This window comes from Malus domestica, chromosome 08 (assembly GCF_042453785.1).
Source record: "Malus domestica chromosome 08, GDT2T_hap1".
NCBI lineage: Eukaryota > Viridiplantae > Streptophyta > Magnoliopsida > Rosales > Rosaceae > Malus > Malus domestica.
This window is the reverse complement of record NC_091668.1, coordinates 20,034,985-20,052,412: the sequence shown is the minus strand read 5'-3', so window position 1 is coordinate 20,052,412 and position 17,428 is coordinate 20,034,985. Positions and strand designations below refer to the sequence as shown.

Here is a 17,428-nt window from a genome sequence, read left to right as displayed (position 1 = left end):
TGCGAAACTTTTAACTTATAAAGCTGACGGCTGGACACGTGCTTCTAGTAGAAAGCAGAGGAATCCACGTAGCTGATATAGTTGCACATTTTATAGAGCTGGCGACCAAACACTTGCTTATTGTAGAAAGTAAAGGAAATCCGCGTAGCTGCTATAGTTGTATATTTCAGCTTTAACTCTAGCAAAACTTAAACTGTAGACTGTCAGCCGGAAGCGCTGCTTATAAATAAGCAGATGGGTTTGTGTAGTCATAATAGGTGTAAGTCTTGACCTATAGATTACCTTGGGTTGCCAGTCGTTGGGTCGTCGGCCGGGCGTCTTACTTACGGAAGCAGACAGCCCGCGTGACCACTTAGACGTCATTTCTAGCTCTCGGAGGGGTTTTAGGCTTGAGGTGTAGGCGAAATCACGCCTTAGTGGCCATATCCTTCCGAGCTGCTAGTCATATGATCTTCTAAGCTGCAAGTAGTTCGATACAAATCTTTAGGGCAACAATTGTAACTTGGTTCCACAGGTCGCTTAATTAGTATTGCAACACTTTATAGCCAAGCTACGTTCATGAAGACTTGCACTTCGAGGACAGACCATCTAGTCATATGAATTCTTTCATAGGCAAGAATCTTGCACTTAGCGTCTCTTCCTGTTAGAGACCCGGGCTCCCGCTGAATTGAATCCTTCAGTCAGCTAAGTCTTTTAAGGAAAAAGTTTATTGTGGCCAATTCTGGGAGTCGTCCGGTGCAGGTAGTCAATGCAGTCAAGGGGAACTGAGCAGTCGTAAAACCCATCCATGTCTGGATATCCCGGATCAGTTTACCTTCTCTTGATGGGAGAGCACACATCATGTCTGTAAAGGTTGGGCGTCTTCTTCTATCACAGAAGTGGTCAATTTGTTTATGCATTCAGCCCAAACTTGTGAATAGTTCCTTCAATCATTGAAAATAGAGAAATGTATTAACTTTGCTTGTAGGCAGTAATATCATAACAACTGATAATTCTCAGCATATGAGGTCTTGTTTGTCAAGCTTCTTGAGTCTTCGAACTTTATTTGTCTTGAATAGGGTCCAAGGAATGGTGGGTAGTCACATGTAGTACTTTCCCAGGTTGCAGGCGTTTCACTGCTTTTTGATCTCTTTGTCGCTCATAGTGGTAAAGGTGTAGTTGTCTTTTTCGCTGATTTTGTACGGACCTTCCCAAATGGGAGCCATCTTTTTGAAGCCTTCCCAACGGACATTTATGAAGGCATTTCTGAGGACTAAGTCTCCTGGTTAGACATGCCGGATCTTCACCCTCTTGTTGTAGTTGGAGATGATCTATTGCTGATACGCCGCAATGCGAGTGATAACCTTTTCGAGCTCTTCCTCTGCGAAGTCTAAGTTTGTGGCCATCTCTTTCTCATTCTGCTCAAAATTCGGCAGTATAGTGCTGATACTTGGCACCATGACGTTGGAGGAATGATCACTTTAGAGCTACATGTCAGGAAGAATGGAGTTTCACCGGTTGCTTATCTCTTGGTGGTGCGACATCGGGGAGTTCGTCTAGCCACTTTGCTCTTCTTGTTTGAGAGGGACTTCTTGAGGCAGTTGAGAATGGTCTTATTGGATGCCTCGGCCTGCCTTTTGTCTACCAATTGGGACCATTATCTATGACGATGGAGTGAGGGATACCGAAGCAGCAGATGATGTTCTTCTATATGAAGTGCTTTATGTCCGTCTGGGTAGTTGTAGTCATGGGTTCGGCTTCGACCTATTTTGTGAAGTAGTCGGTTGCTACGATCATCATGTCTTTGCCCCTAGTGGCAGGCGACATTGGTCTTACCAGGTCAATCGCCCATTGCATGAATGACCAATGGTTTGTCTGCATAGGCATAAGCTTGAAGCACTGACAGCTATCTCACCTTTGTACATACTCATTAGCATCTTGATGCATGGTTGGCTAGTATTAGCCAACGTTAAGAGTTTTTTGTGCCAGGGAGCAACTTCTAGAGTGGTTTCCACAGATGCCTTCGTGGATTGCGCTAAGAATCTTTAGGTTGTTAGGAGGCGATAGGCAGCGGAGATGTGGTCCTAAGAAGGATTTACGGATGAGCATGTCGTTCCACATGTAGTAGCGTGATTTCTTTATCTGGAGCTTCTTGGACTCTAGTCTATTTGTGGGGAATGTTCCGTTGGCTGTGTAGTTGATGATGTGTTCCTACCAACTCAGAGTTATGTTGATCTGGGCCACCTCGACAACTGGTTCCATAACTATGCTCGGCTTCTCCAAGTATTGCACTGCGATGGAGCGCTTGAGTTAATGGTCTAAGGCAGAGCTTAGGCCTTTTAGTGCGTCTATGTGGGCATTTTTGGCTCGTCAAACCTGAGTGAGTGTGTACGCTTGGAACATGCCTAGCTGCTTTTGTACCTTCTCAAGGTATCGAGCCATCCTTGGATGCTTTGTTGTGTACTCCCTTAAGGTTTGGTTGGTGATCAGTTGATAATCAGAATAGATAGCGAACTTCTTCATCGCCATGTCCTTCACCAATCGGAAACCTGCGAGTAAGGCTTCATACACCATGTCCTTCACCAATCAGAAACCTGTGAGTAAGGCTTCATACTCTGCTTCATTGTCTGATGCCTTGAAGCTTAGAGTGATTGCCTGCTTAAACATTGAACCGTCTGAGGTAGTGAGAACTAGGCTTGCTTCTGATTTGTGGTAGTTGGATGATCCGTTGACGTACAAACACCAGATATCTCCTACAGGTGAGGCTTGTGTGGTTACGACGTGCTCGGCTACCTCTAAGGTGCTTTTGGGCTAAGTTGCTGCATCTTTCAAGCTAGGGGTGAATTCTTCTATGAAGTCCGCCAATGCTTAGGCCTTTATTACCATGCGGGGTTGGTATTCTAAGTCGTATTAGCCAAGTTCCAACGCCCACTTCAACACTCGTTAAGAAGCATTTGGATTATGCAAAACTAATCACAGTGGTTACTGGGTCATGACGATGATTAGATGCCCTTGAAAGTAAAGTTTGAGCTTCCGAGTTACAACAACTAGTGCCAAAATTAGCTTTTCAATCTTCAGGTATCTGGTTTCCGCATCGAGGAGAGCTTTGGATGTATAGAATATAGGCAAATGGGCCCCCAACTTTTATCGTATAATGGCAGAGCTCACTACTACTTCTGATACCGCCAGATAAATGTACAGTTATTTTACTACTTCTACCTTGGATAGTAATGGAGGTGACATCAGGTACTGCTTTAGGTCTTGAAATGTTTTCTCACACTCCTCGTCCTATTTGTCCTTCTACGCCTTCTTGATTGCCTTGAAGAAGGGATTGCATCGGTTAGTGGATCACGAGAGGAAACGATTGAGTGCAGCTCATCCGATCAAACTTTGGATCTCCTTCAGAGTTGTGGGAGATTTCATATCTAGGATCACTCTGATCTACCTTAGATGAGTCTTGATTCCTCGCTGGGTTACAAGGTACCTTAATAATCGGCCTGAGGAGACACCAAAAGTTTACTTGGTTGGGTTTAGCTTCATTTTGTACTATCGGATGATGTCAAAAGTCTCTGCCAAGTTGCCGATGTGGTTTGACTGCTGCTTGCCTTTCACGATTGAGGCCAAAGGGCATGACCTTGTAGTAGTATGTGCCTCGCTTGATCACAAATGCGGTTTTTTCTCTGTCGGGCTCGTACATGGCAATCTGATTGTAGCCTGAGTATGTATCCAAGAAGCTAAGCAGTTGGTTTCCAGATGTTGAGTCAATAAGTAGGTTGATTCGGGGAACCGGGTAGTTGTCTTTAAGGCACGCCTTGTTGAGGTCAGTGTAATCCACGCATACTCTCTATTTGCCATTTTTTTTCCATCACTAGCACAACGTTAACCAGTCATGTTGAGTGCACCACTTCCTCAATAAATCCGGCCTCCACTAACTTGTCGATCTCTGCCTGAATAATCGCTATTCGCTCCAATGCGAAATGTCACATTTTTCTGAATCACAGGTTTGGCAGCGGGGTCGACGTGCAACTTGTGGCAAGCTATCTCTGGATCAAAACCAGGCATGTCAGAGGGTGACCATGCCAAAACGTCACGATTTTCCCTAAAGAAAACCGTGAGTTCCTCATTCTCTGCATGGCTTAGACGTGAGCCAATCCTAGCCGTCTTCTTTGGCTGGTGTGGGTCAAGAATGATGTGCTCGTCGTCTTCTTCGGGTTTCCATCCTGATTCATTTGCCAGGGAATTGTGGACCTTGATGCCATCTTCCTGAACCATCTACTGTAATTGCTATTTGGTAAAGGTAAAATCATATTTCTGCATTTTAGTTGTTACTGCTAGGGTGAAAGACTTCTTCTTCGACTCCTTGGGAACTTGTACAGTACATCGCCGAGACATGGCTTGGTCGCCTTTGATCTCTCTGACTGCTTATTTTGGGATGTAAAATCGGATATTCTGATACTCGATCAAGGTCACAGCTCCAATCTTCACTAGCCAAGGTCGGTTCAATATCTTGTTATAGGGAGATGGGTTGTTAACGATCTTGAAGGTCTGCGATGAGACAATTGGAGGACTGGTTAAGCCGAGCGTGTTGTGCCAATGATAGTTGAGGTAAGTCAGTTGAATCTGGTCAAGACCTCTGTTTTACGTTTGATTAAGCTTTCCAGGCCCATCTTCTGGATAATTGATAGTTGTAGTATATTGACTGAGCTTTCGTTGTCCACCATAATTCTGTTAATGATGGCATGGGCCAGTTGAGCAAAAATCACCAAGACGTCGTCTTGGGGAAAGTCTATTCCCTCAACGTCCTGCTCGGTGAAGCCGATGATTGGTCCAGGTTCAGCATCTACGGCTTGAATTTGAAAAACCGATCTCGCCTGCTGGATCTTCCTCTTTTTGAAACTGTTGGTGGCCCCTAGATGCTTAGATTCGGCAAAAATGATGTTGATTTTGATCATCTTGGCTGGGGGTTCAGCTTTAATGTTTACTTTTCACCTTGGCTGGGTAACTAGCCTGTCGGTATACTGGTCGTACTTGCCTTTCTTCACAAGTTTCTTAAGGTACCTCTTCCGTGTGGTGTAGTCCTTGGTTGCGTTCCTCGAACCTCTGTGGAATGCGCAGTACTTCATCTAGTCCATCTTGGATGTGTCCCCTCTCATGGGTTGTGGCATTTTAAACCAAGGCTTGTCCTTAAGGTTGCGAAAGATCTAGTTGATAGGGACTGAGAACTTGGTGTACGTCTTGGGCACCATCCCTTATTTCGTTGGGGATCGGTCATTGTGTCTGCTTCCTGGCTATTTTTTTATCACTGAGTGGTTTATCGCTTGCCTTCTTCTGAGTCAGCTCTGCGTCTTTGCATGGATGCTTAGGCAGTTTTGGAGAGCACTTGGCCTTATCCCAGAGGGAGTACTTTTCTGCCAAAGCATAAGAGTCTGCCAGGGTCAAGTTCTCACTTATGATCAACTTTCCAAAAAGTGGGTGATCTGCTGGAGCCCATTTCGGAAAGCTAAGCATGCAATGTTATCATCTCATCTGACGATCTTCGCCTTCTCTGCCTTGAACCTTTTGACGTATATGCGGAGTGACTCATTCGGGTAATTCTTCATGTTGAATAGGTGGTCAAACTTCTTCTTGATCGAGCGGTAGAATGAATATTCCTTAGTGAAAACCAAGAAAAGTTCGTTGAAGTTTCGGATTGGTCGTGGCGGCAGGGTGTGGAACTAGTCTTGCGCCTCGCCTTGGAGCGTCGTGGGAAAGATTTTGCAAATAAGAGTTTCATTGCTGCAGTAGAGGGTCATGGCGCTTCGGTAGTGCATCAAGTGTCTGTTCGGATCTTCATGTCCTTTGAACAAGGTGAAATGTGGCGGGTTGAATTTTCACAGTGGCTCAATTTTCTCGATTTCATCTGTAAACAGTGACTTGCTCATGTTGGCCACGTCTCTACGAAGGGTATCATCGGTAGTATCAAAGTGCTGGAATCCGCGCAGCTGCTCTTCTACGTCGGTAGTATCTTGGTGGCTCAAATTCAGTACACTTGAATTGTATATTGTATTATGTGTTCTAGTAGGTACCCCTTTTATGAACCTGAAGTTCATCTAAACTCAAACCTGTAGTTTCAAATTTAGTGCCTTCGAAACCTAACATTTTCAAACAAAATACACAACATGAAACCTGAAGTTTTCATGTAAAATTAAAGCAATGCATATCTATAAAACCCTAATGTTTTACTTTATGTTTATGGTTCTTTACTTTTTTTTTTTGTCATAAGAATAACCATAATCTTGTTCCCATTATTGCAGCGACATGTTGAACTTGAATAAACTCGACTTTGCCATTCTGGAAATCTCTGGCATAAACTACTTGAATTGGGTCCAAGATGTGAAGTTCGATTTCATCGCCAAAAGTCTCAGAACCATTATAGAAGAGGTTACAGATGAACTGATTGGTGAAGTTGACGAAGCAACCGCCATGATTTTCATCTGAAAACATATGCATGATGCATTGCAAGCCAAATACCTCGTTAAAGAGGATCCACATACTCTTCGGTTGCTCTGGCAGATCGCTTTGATTTCTAGAATACCTCGTTAAAGAGGATCCACATACTCTTCGGCTGCTCTGGTAGATCGCTTTGATTTCTAGAAGATATATTCTTGCCTGAAGTAAGATAGGATTGGCAGCACTTACGCTTTTTCGACTTTAAGTTTGTGAATGAATACAAATTTGAAGTTTGTCGAATTCGATCACTTCTCAAGTTATATAACAAGAACTTGAGTTAACATAATCTTTTGGAGAAGTTCTATTCGACATTTCGTGCCACCAATATTGTCATGTAACAACAATATCGGGCATATAAGTTTACCAAATTTTTGGATTTGCCCTGTGTTACTTCTCGCTGAAAAGCAGAACTTGCTATTGATGAAAAATCATCATGGTTGTAGCAAAGGGCAGAATCCCCAGCCATGGGCCCAAGATCGACTGAGCAGAGGCCCATACAAGGGAAGAAATTTGGCCCCAAAGCACGATTCCTTGATTTCTAAGGGTCTTAACTTTGATAACAAGGGCAAATTCCAAGCCAACCAGGATTCAACTGATCTAGATATATGTTATCGTTGTGGTTCTAGAGAATATTGGTCACGTGTTTGTCGAGTTTCCCTTGAGTCTATCACCAAGATTATTCATGTTGTCATAAGGTTGAGACAAACTTTGCACAAGTGAATAATCTCGAGATACCACCATGGAGATCTCTGATTTTCAAGAGGCATCAGCTCCTATAGAATAATAAATTTAAATTTCCTAAGACATATCGAGTCAAATTCCCCTAGTAGCCGAACCCATTAGTGGTCGTATTCCCCTTTTAATTTTGGGGTTAAATTTTTCAAATAATTTTCTATGTACTTGAATTATTTATTTGGTGTTTTGTTTTGAACTTATGGATATTATTTCTCGAATCATTAATTGAATGAATGAAATTTAAATTACTTTATGCATGTGACCAATTCAATTTATTAATTTATCGGTATGTCTTATGCGGATGTTAGTTGTTTGGTAGATAGTGCAACTACGGACACCGTATTACGTGAAGTCACTATTTTACTAACTTCGTACCTAAAAATTCACCTTTGTCGACCCTCTCAGGCTTATCCAATCTTAATGAGGGTTACAACAATGCCCGTATCATGTTGTCCAATGCTACCATATTAACTATTAAAGAGGTCCTTTATTCTCCCCTTTCTAAAAGAACGTTGTTGGTATATCTGAGGGAATAATTATCATGTCGAAACCACTTAAGAGAATGGTTTGGAATATCTTTGTATCATGTTTTACAAATATGGCCATAAGCGTATTCATAAGCTAGAACGCCTCCAGAATGGCTTGTATGTCACAACCATTCGAGTCGTAGAGGCCCATTACATGGTTGACCAGGAGCCCAGGTTCCAAAGCATTTTCTTGCTTTAGCATGACCGTTTGGGACATCTAGGAATAGATATGATGCGCCTTATCCTCAAAGTATCTCACGAGCATCGCTTAACCAGAAGTTTGAGCACTAATCCTGGACATATGTCATGTCAAGCTTCCTCTTTGGGAAGTTGAATACTCAACCCTCAAATACAAAGGTAATTCATGACATCCCTTAAGTTTCTTCAAAGGATTCAAAGCGATAATTGTGAACCTACCCAACCAACTTGTGGCCATCCAAATACTTTATGGTGTTGGTTAATGCATCGACTCGTTGGCCACATGTCTGTTTACTGTCCACACAGAATACTGCCTTTGCGAAACTCATAGCAAAAATTATTAAGCTTAGAGCTTACCACCTTAATTATCCGATTAAGTCAATTTGATTGGATAATGCTAGAGAGTTTACGTCGTAGTCTTTCGTCGACTATTACATGTCATTCGGGATTAAATTTGAACATCTAGTATCCTATGCTTATATCTAAAATGGCAGAAGCGTTCATTAAGCACCTTCAAGTGACTGCTCAGACTTTGGTCATGCGCACCTAGCTTCCAGTATTTGCCCAAAGCTATGCAATTTTGCATGCAACTATGATGGTTAGCCTAAGCCCACCGCTACTAAATCCCACCCACCGTTACAATTGGTTACTGAGTAAGAGTTTGACGTCTCGCACTTAGGCGTGTTTGGTGCACATGTTATATGTCAATAGCGCTGCCACTACATACCAAAATGGGTCCTCAGAGAAGAAGGGAATCTATGTCGGTTATATTTCATTATCACTTAGTCGCTATTTAGAGCCCTTGGTAGGCGATCTCTTTATCACATGTTTTGCAAATTGTCACTTTGATGTGACCATTTTTCCATCGTTAAGGGGAGATATGAACGTTAACGTTCCTGAAGAACACATCAAATTTTCATGGATAAACGTCACGATGTCTCATTTAGATCCCCGTACTACACAATCTGAAACTAAAGTGCCTTATATTCTGGATCTATAAAGTGTTACTCAAAGCAAGCCAGATATTTTTACCGATCTAGCAAAGGTGACATGATCACATATACCTAATGTAAAAGTGCTTGCAAGCATATATGTACCTAATGTACGTCGAAACATCACTCCTGAAGCACGAGCCTCCCCTCAAAGACAGTTGGCCCTACCTGTTGCGCAGTACGGTATAATTGCGGTTAGCCTATCATTTGCTCTTACCTTGAAGCGTGGTGGAGTTGATTCAAAGGATCCATAACTCTAAAAGAGGAAAACGGCACAACTAGTGAACCTAGTGTGAATTTGACCATCGCCTACATATAGCCATTTGAAACGCATAAGGTTATTCTAGATTACGAAGACATCCTTAAAGTGACGAATGCATCTCTTGAGAACATGAGATTCCAGTCCACCATGCAAGTTTGGATAAGGTTTGGGGTTAGTTTGAGATGATAGTTGATGATACATTCACATATATTGTAGCTATTAATATCATATTAAGCGATGACATTGAACCACGTTTTATTGATGAGTGTCGACGTAGAACAAATTGGTCAAAATGGAAACAAGCAATCTAATTCGAACTCGATTCACTTGCAAAGCACAAGGTGTTTGGGCCCATAGTTCCTACACTTCCATATGTGTAGCCTGTTGGCTAGAAGTGGGTTTTTCGTAGAGAAACGTAATAAGAAGAATGAAATAGGTGATATAAGGCATGCCTCATGGCGTAAGGCTTTTCTCAATGTCCTAGGATTGATTACGAGAAGACGTGTTTCCCCGTAATGGACGTTATAATGTTTCACTACCTTATCAGTTTGGCTATTTCTGAAAAATTGAATGTGTAGCTTATGAACGTGGTAATCGCGTATCTCTCTGTGATCCTAATACAGGAATCTATAAGAAATTTCTTGAAAGACTTACATTGACTGATCAAATAGTTCTGTGCCACAGAAAACCTTCTTGATTAGATCGAGCAATTCATTGGGGATTGAAACAATCCGGGTGGATGTGGTATGACTGTTTGAGTAAGTGTTTGATTAGTTAGGGTTATGTAAACTATGAACTATGCCCATGCATGTTTATTAAGAAGTCACATTCTAGATTTACGATCGTTGTAGTTTTTGTAGACGACATAATCTCATTAGGACTCTTAAAGAGGTTGAGAAAGCCGCCACGCACTTAAAGTCGGAATTGAGATGAAAGATCTTGGGAAAATTCAATACTGTCTCGACCTGGAGGTCAAGCATTGTTTATATGGTATTCTGGTACATCACTCAAACTACACCTAGAAGATATTATGTCATTTTAATGAAGATAAAGCAAAGCAATTGAGAACCGTCGTTCGAACGCTAGATGCAAAACAAGATCATTTCCGTCCTAAAGAGGTTGAGAAAGAAGTTTTGAAGCTTGAAGGTCCGTACCTCAGTGCAATTGGCGCTTTATTGTACTTGGCTCAATGCACTAGACCGGACATCTCGTTTGCCATTAATCGTTTTGCAAGATATAGCAACGCGCCTACACGCATACACTGGACTAGTGTTAAAGACATCTTTTGTTACCTCAAAGGTACGACGAATTTGGACGTATTCAACCCATATGCATCCTCGAGTGCCGCCACCCCCTCGGTCTTCGAGTTGATTCTTGCCTTATTGATTATGCTAATGCAAGTTCATATCCAACCCGCACAACGCATGTGCTCAAATGGGTTATGTCTTTACTATTGGAGAGACCACAATATCTTGGAGATCAACCAAGCAGACCTTATTGGTTGCGACTTCTTCGAACCATGCTCAAATTCTCACCCTGTATGAAGCTATGTGTGAGTGCATTTGGCTGAAAGTAGTTGTGAAACATATTCAAAACACCTACAGACTTTCTTCCGTTGTTGACCTCCTTACAACGGTTTATGAAGATACCGCAACATGTATCGACCAGATTAAGAAATGATACATCAAAGGAGACAATACCAAACAGATTGCGCCGAAATTCTTCTTTTCACATTAGCAATAAGATTATCAAGAAATTTGTTCCCAGGAGAACCTGGTCGACCTCTTTACCAAGTCATTGCCAAAGTTTATTGTTCATAAGCTTGTTCATGGAATCTGGGTGCACAATTTTTTTTTTTTTAATTTGAATTACTTGTAGTTCTCATTTTGGAAGTTTGTTAAACTTAATTAGTGAGAGTATCCTGAAGTATACTCACTTGATCTTAATGTACTATTTTCCCCTGGATTAGGAGCATTTTATCCTTTGAATTTTTCTTACCTGACGAGGTTTTAACGAGGTACCCATCTTGGGCTGGTCATACCCTTTTGTGTATTCTACTTGTGTCATGGAGATGAATAATTTTGATTTAATGCAACTTCTTACTTTTCTCCTTAGACTATGTGCTTTTGCCCCATATAGGATTTTACCATAGCGATTTTTTGTGAGTTTTACTACTTAGGCATCCTTCTGTTTTGTTTGAGACTTGAATTCGCTTGTTGTGCCGATGACTTCATCAATTGAACTTACTTCATCGCTGAAGACCTGATGTTACATTGTATTTGAGTATTTACACACTCAAGGGAGTGTGTTACAGCCCTAATTTAGTTAAGATTGTGAATGTGCAAATCCTGTTAGGATTCGATAGCATCTTTTAGACAGTGTCCTATTTCATTTGTATTACTTGATAATAATTTTCTCTTCCCTCCTACTATAAATAAAAGCACAATGGGGTGATATAATACACAATTCTGAATTCACCAATTTCTCTCCTCTCTCTATTGCCGTTGCAAACCCTCTTTCTATAGTTCTTTAGTTAAATAGACCTACAACACAAGGAACATAATTTTCAAAATTTGCCACAGCTAAAACAGTGAGTTTAGAAGACACCTTACCATTTAATCTCATGATTTAGAAGCCGAATCAATGGCCCAAAGAACCCTTTAACGACCACCTTTTTTTAAAAAAAAAGGAGGAGAAAAGGTGTTTTTAGATCTCTTTTTGTAAAGCCAGTTGGCACACGTGTGGTGCTAATCATGTTTATCACCATGCCCACCTCGAAACAATCATTCACTCCATTTCTTAGGCTCCCCCACATAACACAAACTCACACTCAAATCCACACACAAACTGCTCCTCTCTAATCCTTCAAAACTTTAATTTCATCCATCCTCCACTCTCAAGTTTCAGAAAAAAAAGACTCACAAGAAATAGGTTTAGCGCCACGTGATGTTTCAATTTAATAATAATAATATTATATTTAAATTTCTTTCCACATGATAATGCATGATGAATTGAAATAATACGGTAATAGTGAACTCATTCTCTATAAGCTAATTTCATTAAAGATTAACAAATGAGAGATTTTGTCATGTTTTATCTCACTTTTCTCACCATACGAATTATTCATCATCATCAATCCATCAGTAGGCACCAATCTATACACCTCCCAATCCTGGGTCATCCCCGCTCGTGCACATGCATGCTAGGACTGGCCCATCAACAGCTTTTCCATGTCCAAATATCAAGTTAAAAATGAAATGGTGGAAGAAAAGAAGAATACATATGGTACCTGATGGGTACGTATCTATATCACCCACCAATGGATATTCTTCAACACAATGAGAAAAAATCATCTTATATAAGTGAAATAGTATGCGCAATGTGCATGATAGTATTTGGAGAATCGAATATATGACGTCTGGTGCACAAGTAATTAACAATTTCTTAATAACTACTTGAGCTAGAATGTTAAGTAAAAATTACCATGTTCAACATATGAAGATCTATAAGCATCATATAGTAATGTGTGTTGCATGATCATCAATGGGTGAAATTTTTTAAATTACATATATAAGCACTTAAGGTTTCACTGAAAGTGTCCAAAAATAACAAACTTGAATAACATTGTTTGATTAAAATGTAATAGTTAAGATTTTTTACAACTTTTTTTTTTTTTTTAATGTACTAACATGTATATACATATATGCAATCACACCCTGAAGGGCTTAGGGTGATGATCTAGCTATCTCCACTTGGGTGATTCAATTATTGCTCACAAAATTACATCTACAAAAAAGCAAAGGGTGCTATAAGCTATAGCAAAGCTTAAGGAGTGGAAACAGTGAAAAAGAAGCACTTCCTCTATCTATTTATAGACTACTCATACACTCATCCATTGCTTCTTCCTCCCACACCGCCGCACCACTACCACTAAGACTATAACAATGGCTTCCGAGAAGGTTGAGACTGTTATAGCCGGAAACTACGTCGAAATGGAAAGGGAAGAGAGTGATGCCAAGACAACCGCCAAGAGCAAGCTATCATCATTTCTTTGGCATGGTGGCTCAGCATATGATGCATGGTTTAGCTGCGCTTCTAACCAGGCACATATTTAATCTTAATATTTACCAAAATACTTATGTTTATCATTGTATTAATATAACTATGTTATGTGATGTATGTAGCTAATTATCTTCACTTAGTTTTAATGGAATTAATATTTGATATATATTGCAGGTTGCTCAAGTGCTTCTCACACTGCCGTATTCGTTTTCCCAACTGGGTTTGCTATCTGGAATACTATTTCAGCTTTTTTATGGATTGATGGGAAGCTGGACTGCTTACCTCATCAGTCTACTATATGTTGAGTACAGAACTCGAAAGGAGAGAGAAAAGGTGGATTTTAGGAACCATGTAATTCAGGTATGTATAATCTATAATTTTTAATCTCATTATTAGTCTATAAATCTTGCCATGAAATGTTGAGGGGTTTGTTGTACAGTTAATGTTCATAATTCCATTTTCTTTTGCATCAAATAATTTCAACTCGCGATAACATCACACTTCAGACGTTAGAGAAAAACACTTCAAACGCAAAACGTCAAATACTGATTGGTAATTCATTTGCAGTGGTTTGAAGTTCTTGATGGGCTCTTGGGAAAACATTGGAGGAATGTAGGCCTCTTTTTTAACTGCACTTTTCTACTCTTTGGGTCTGTAATTCAGTTAATTGCCTGTGCAAGGTAAGTAATCATAAAATAAAGATACTAAATATTATGAAATACATAAAAGTTGGTTTGTCTGATGCGTTTGTTTTAATCCCAGTAACATCTACTATATAAACGACAATCTCGACAAGAGAACTTGGACTTACATCTTTGGAGCTTGCTGTGCTACAACTGTCTTCATCCCCTCATTCCATAATTACAGAATTTGGTCATTTTTGGGCCTTATTATGACTACTTACACTGCTTGGTATCTCACCATTGCTTCCCTTATCCATGGACAGGTAGCCAGATTAATTCTATAATATTTATTGTATTAGTTCATTATATAATTAGCTTAAATCAGCAAATATCTTAGAAGTTTTTTTTGCAGTCTACACCCTAATTATAATTACTTTCTCTGTGTCCACAAAGGTTGAGGGAGTGAAGCACTCTGGTCCAAGCACAATGGTTCTCTACTTCACTGGGGCTACTAACATTCTCTACACATTTGGTGGACATGCTGTTACAGTGTGAGCATTGGAAAATAATTATAATAAATAAATAAGCAGCAATGATATAACTTGGGTTTTAGTTAACTAATATGATTAACAGGGTTAATGAATTTTTTTTGTATACCTATAGGGAGATTATGCATGCAATGTGGAAGCCACAGAAATTCAAGTTAATATACTTGATGGCAACACTGTATGTGCTGACCTTAACCCTACCATCTGCGTCTGCTGTGTACTGGGCATTCGGGGACAATCTCTTGACTCATTCCAATGCCCTAGCCATGCTTCCAAAGACTAGATTTAGAGACACTGCAGTAGTCCTAATGCTCATTCATCAAGTAATTAATTAACACAGTTTCTTAATCACCTTCCAATAATTTAGGGTTTAGTTTTATAAAGTATAACTGTTGATTGATAACTGGGTTAATTTGTGCAGTTTATCACGTTTGGGTTTGCTTGCACTCCTTTGTACTTTGTGTGGGAGAAATTCATTCAGATGCATGAGACCAAGAGCATGGTGAAGAGGGCACTGGCAAGGCTCCCAGTGGTGATCCCGATATGGTTCCTTGCCATCATATTCCCGTTCTTTGGGCCCATCAACTCAACTGTTGGATCTCTTCTTGTCAGCTTTACTGTCTACATAATTCCTGCTTTAGCTCACATGGTCACCTTTGCTTCTGCATCTGCTAGAGAGGTTAGTCTTTCTTTTTTACTTTGCATGGGATAGAATCATTACTAAGGATAGTGGTCAAATATATCTAAAATATATCTTATATGTTATCAAACTGTCAATTTTGATTGTATATATCCATATAAGAACCTACTTAATTTTCATAATCTAGATTGATAATTGAGTGACATGACATACTAATACTAAGAGAACATTTGTGTTGCTATAGAAATATAAACTTGAATAATCAAATTAGTCATTATTTTTGTTTGATAATCTAACATATTCATTTGTTGTTTTTCATTTCTTTAAATGAAACTATTGCATGGGATAGAATAATTGCTAAAAATCATACCTGCCTCCCATCAAATACATTAATTCAAACTATAACCTATACAATTCATGGTTTGGATTGACAATCTGATAACATGTAACATATTAAACCGTGTTAGGAACATATGGATGAACATATGAATGCATCTATATTCATTACTTGCTGTTTTTTATGGCACACAGAATGCTGTGGAGAAACCACCATCATTCTTAGGAGGCTGGGCAGGATCATACACCATGAACATCTTTGTGGTGGCATGGGTTTTGATAGTGGGATTTGGGTTTGGAGGATGGGCAAGCATGCTTAACTTCATAAACCAAGTTAACACCTTTGGTCTATTCACAAAGTGCTACCAGTGCCCCCCTCGCAAGGCTTGATAGTAGATTCCCCTACTTTTCCAGAAGTTTTTTGTAACAATTTAAAGATACATATGTAAGTGTGTGTAAAGAGATTGGCATTTGTGACACTTTCTATTCTCTTTTTTCCTTACTTGATTTGTATTATTGTTTTTTTATATTTTATTTTAGCTATTTTCTTTGTAAGATCTATTAAGTTGATGGCTTTTCAGAAAAGGTGTGATCGCAATTATCATGGCCACCCTTATACGGACCCTACAGTTGTACCTTTGTGTGTTTATTATTTAGTCTTTTTTAATTAAGAAATGCAGACTCCCCTGGTTTTCCTCTTCTGGCCGAGAACTAAATTTATCAGTTATCATTTCATAATCCATTTAACATATCTTTATATTTAGTTAATTAATGTTGAAATTCTTCAGGAATGATTGTAATCCTTTGCTTTTTGCTGATAGTTGAAGTCATCATTCTCCTCTGAATGTTATTATTGCAGATCATGTTTAACAAAACCTTGTTAAGTTGTTACAAGTCATATATCACATCTACGTCATCATAACTTGAATATCCTGCAATGAGTAAGTTCACACGAAGTATACCCTTGGCCTTCAACCGTGTGGCTCCATGTCTGCTACTTTCAACCCCTGAAGAACATATACAGTTTATATGACCTAGATTTACGTACGGCATGCACGCCACGTTGATATCGTGCTGAGCAATGGATGGTGAAAGAGATAATTGGTTCATGAGGGCCAATCTGAATGTGCGCCAGAGTGTGAAAAAGGCCAAAGTTGAGCTCACTTTTTTCACGTTTTGGTTAGGTTTTTCAGCGCCCAAATCGACCTCAAATAGGCGATATAGCTAGCTGTTTTTATTGGGTGCTTAGAAGGCCCCATGTATTAGTAATATGATACAGATCTTGGACTTTGCGTGTAGACTTTGCTTGAGAAACATTATCATGCTGCTGCTCTATAATATAAGCAGATATATCATATGAATCTCGAGCTGCAAAAGTTGACGGTATTTTCTCGCCCTAATTATAATTAAAGAGGAATAACATTGACTGTACATGAGCATATGAATATCAGCCATTAATAAAACTAAGTCTCACAACTCATCAATGATTAATAGCAGCTCGTACGTGTGTGACCAATTGTCGATGCCACAACTCTTGATGTGATATGTTCTGTATGTAAGTACCTTACACCCAATTTGCATTGTACACCCTTAACGACAAAGATATATAGTCAAATCAGTTTAAGAACTTCAATCACCTAGTCCTTGGCACAACTAGACCAAATGGAACTAAATTATTGGCAGTTTTTTAGCTAAAATGGTCATTGAGATTGACATAACACTTCACTTTGATCCTTGATAATGAAAATCAATAGGAGTGATCTAGCAAATGACCATTTACCACACAGGTGGAAAGATGTCATGCCCTTGCATGATGGTATGAGTTCGAACCCCGTCGGTGGCTAATTTAACATTTAACTTACTAATGTTATCGCTCGACTCAAAAAAATAGGAGTGATCTATGAATCTGTTCACCATAAATCATTTTGGTCATTTCATGAAAAATTTGTCAATATTCTCCATCTATGAATTTGTTTGCTATAAATCATTTTGGTCATTTCATGAAAAATTTGTCAATATTCTCGTTAAAAAATTGCT

At 39.6% G+C, this 17,428-nt stretch overlaps 1 protein-coding gene across 1 annotated transcript; it reads left to right on the top strand.

Annotated features, from left to right (window-relative positions):
• The first annotated feature begins 12,569 nt into the window (after positions 1-12,569).
• On the top strand, positions 12,570-16,066 carry LOC139198434 (auxin transporter-like protein 3). Its single transcript, XM_070827190.1, has 8 exons — positions 12,570-13,285; positions 13,419-13,604; positions 13,812-13,924; positions 14,007-14,190; positions 14,321-14,418; positions 14,531-14,738; positions 14,837-15,094; positions 15,587-16,066. The coding sequence occupies exons 1-8, from the start codon at positions 13,127-13,129 to the stop codon at positions 15,779-15,781; spliced, it is 1,401 nt and encodes a 466-aa protein (XP_070683291.1). The 5' UTR covers positions 12,570-13,126; the 3' UTR covers positions 15,782-16,066.
• Positions 16,067-17,428: the final 1,362 nt, after the last annotated feature.

Excerpts from the sequence above, each read along its gene's own strand:
- LOC139198434 (XM_070827190.1), top strand. The coding sequence starts at position 13,127 with ATGGCTTCCGAGAAGGTTGAGACTGTTATAGCCGGAAACTACGTCGAA. Across the intron at positions 13,286-13,418 it reads TTAGCTGCGCTTCTAACCAG|GTTGCTCAAGTGCTTCTCAC; the intron begins GCACATATTTAA and ends TATATATTGCAG. Across the intron at positions 14,191-14,320 it reads CTTCCCTTATCCATGGACAG|GTTGAGGGAGTGAAGCACTC; the intron begins GTAGCCAGATTA and ends GTGTCCACAAAG.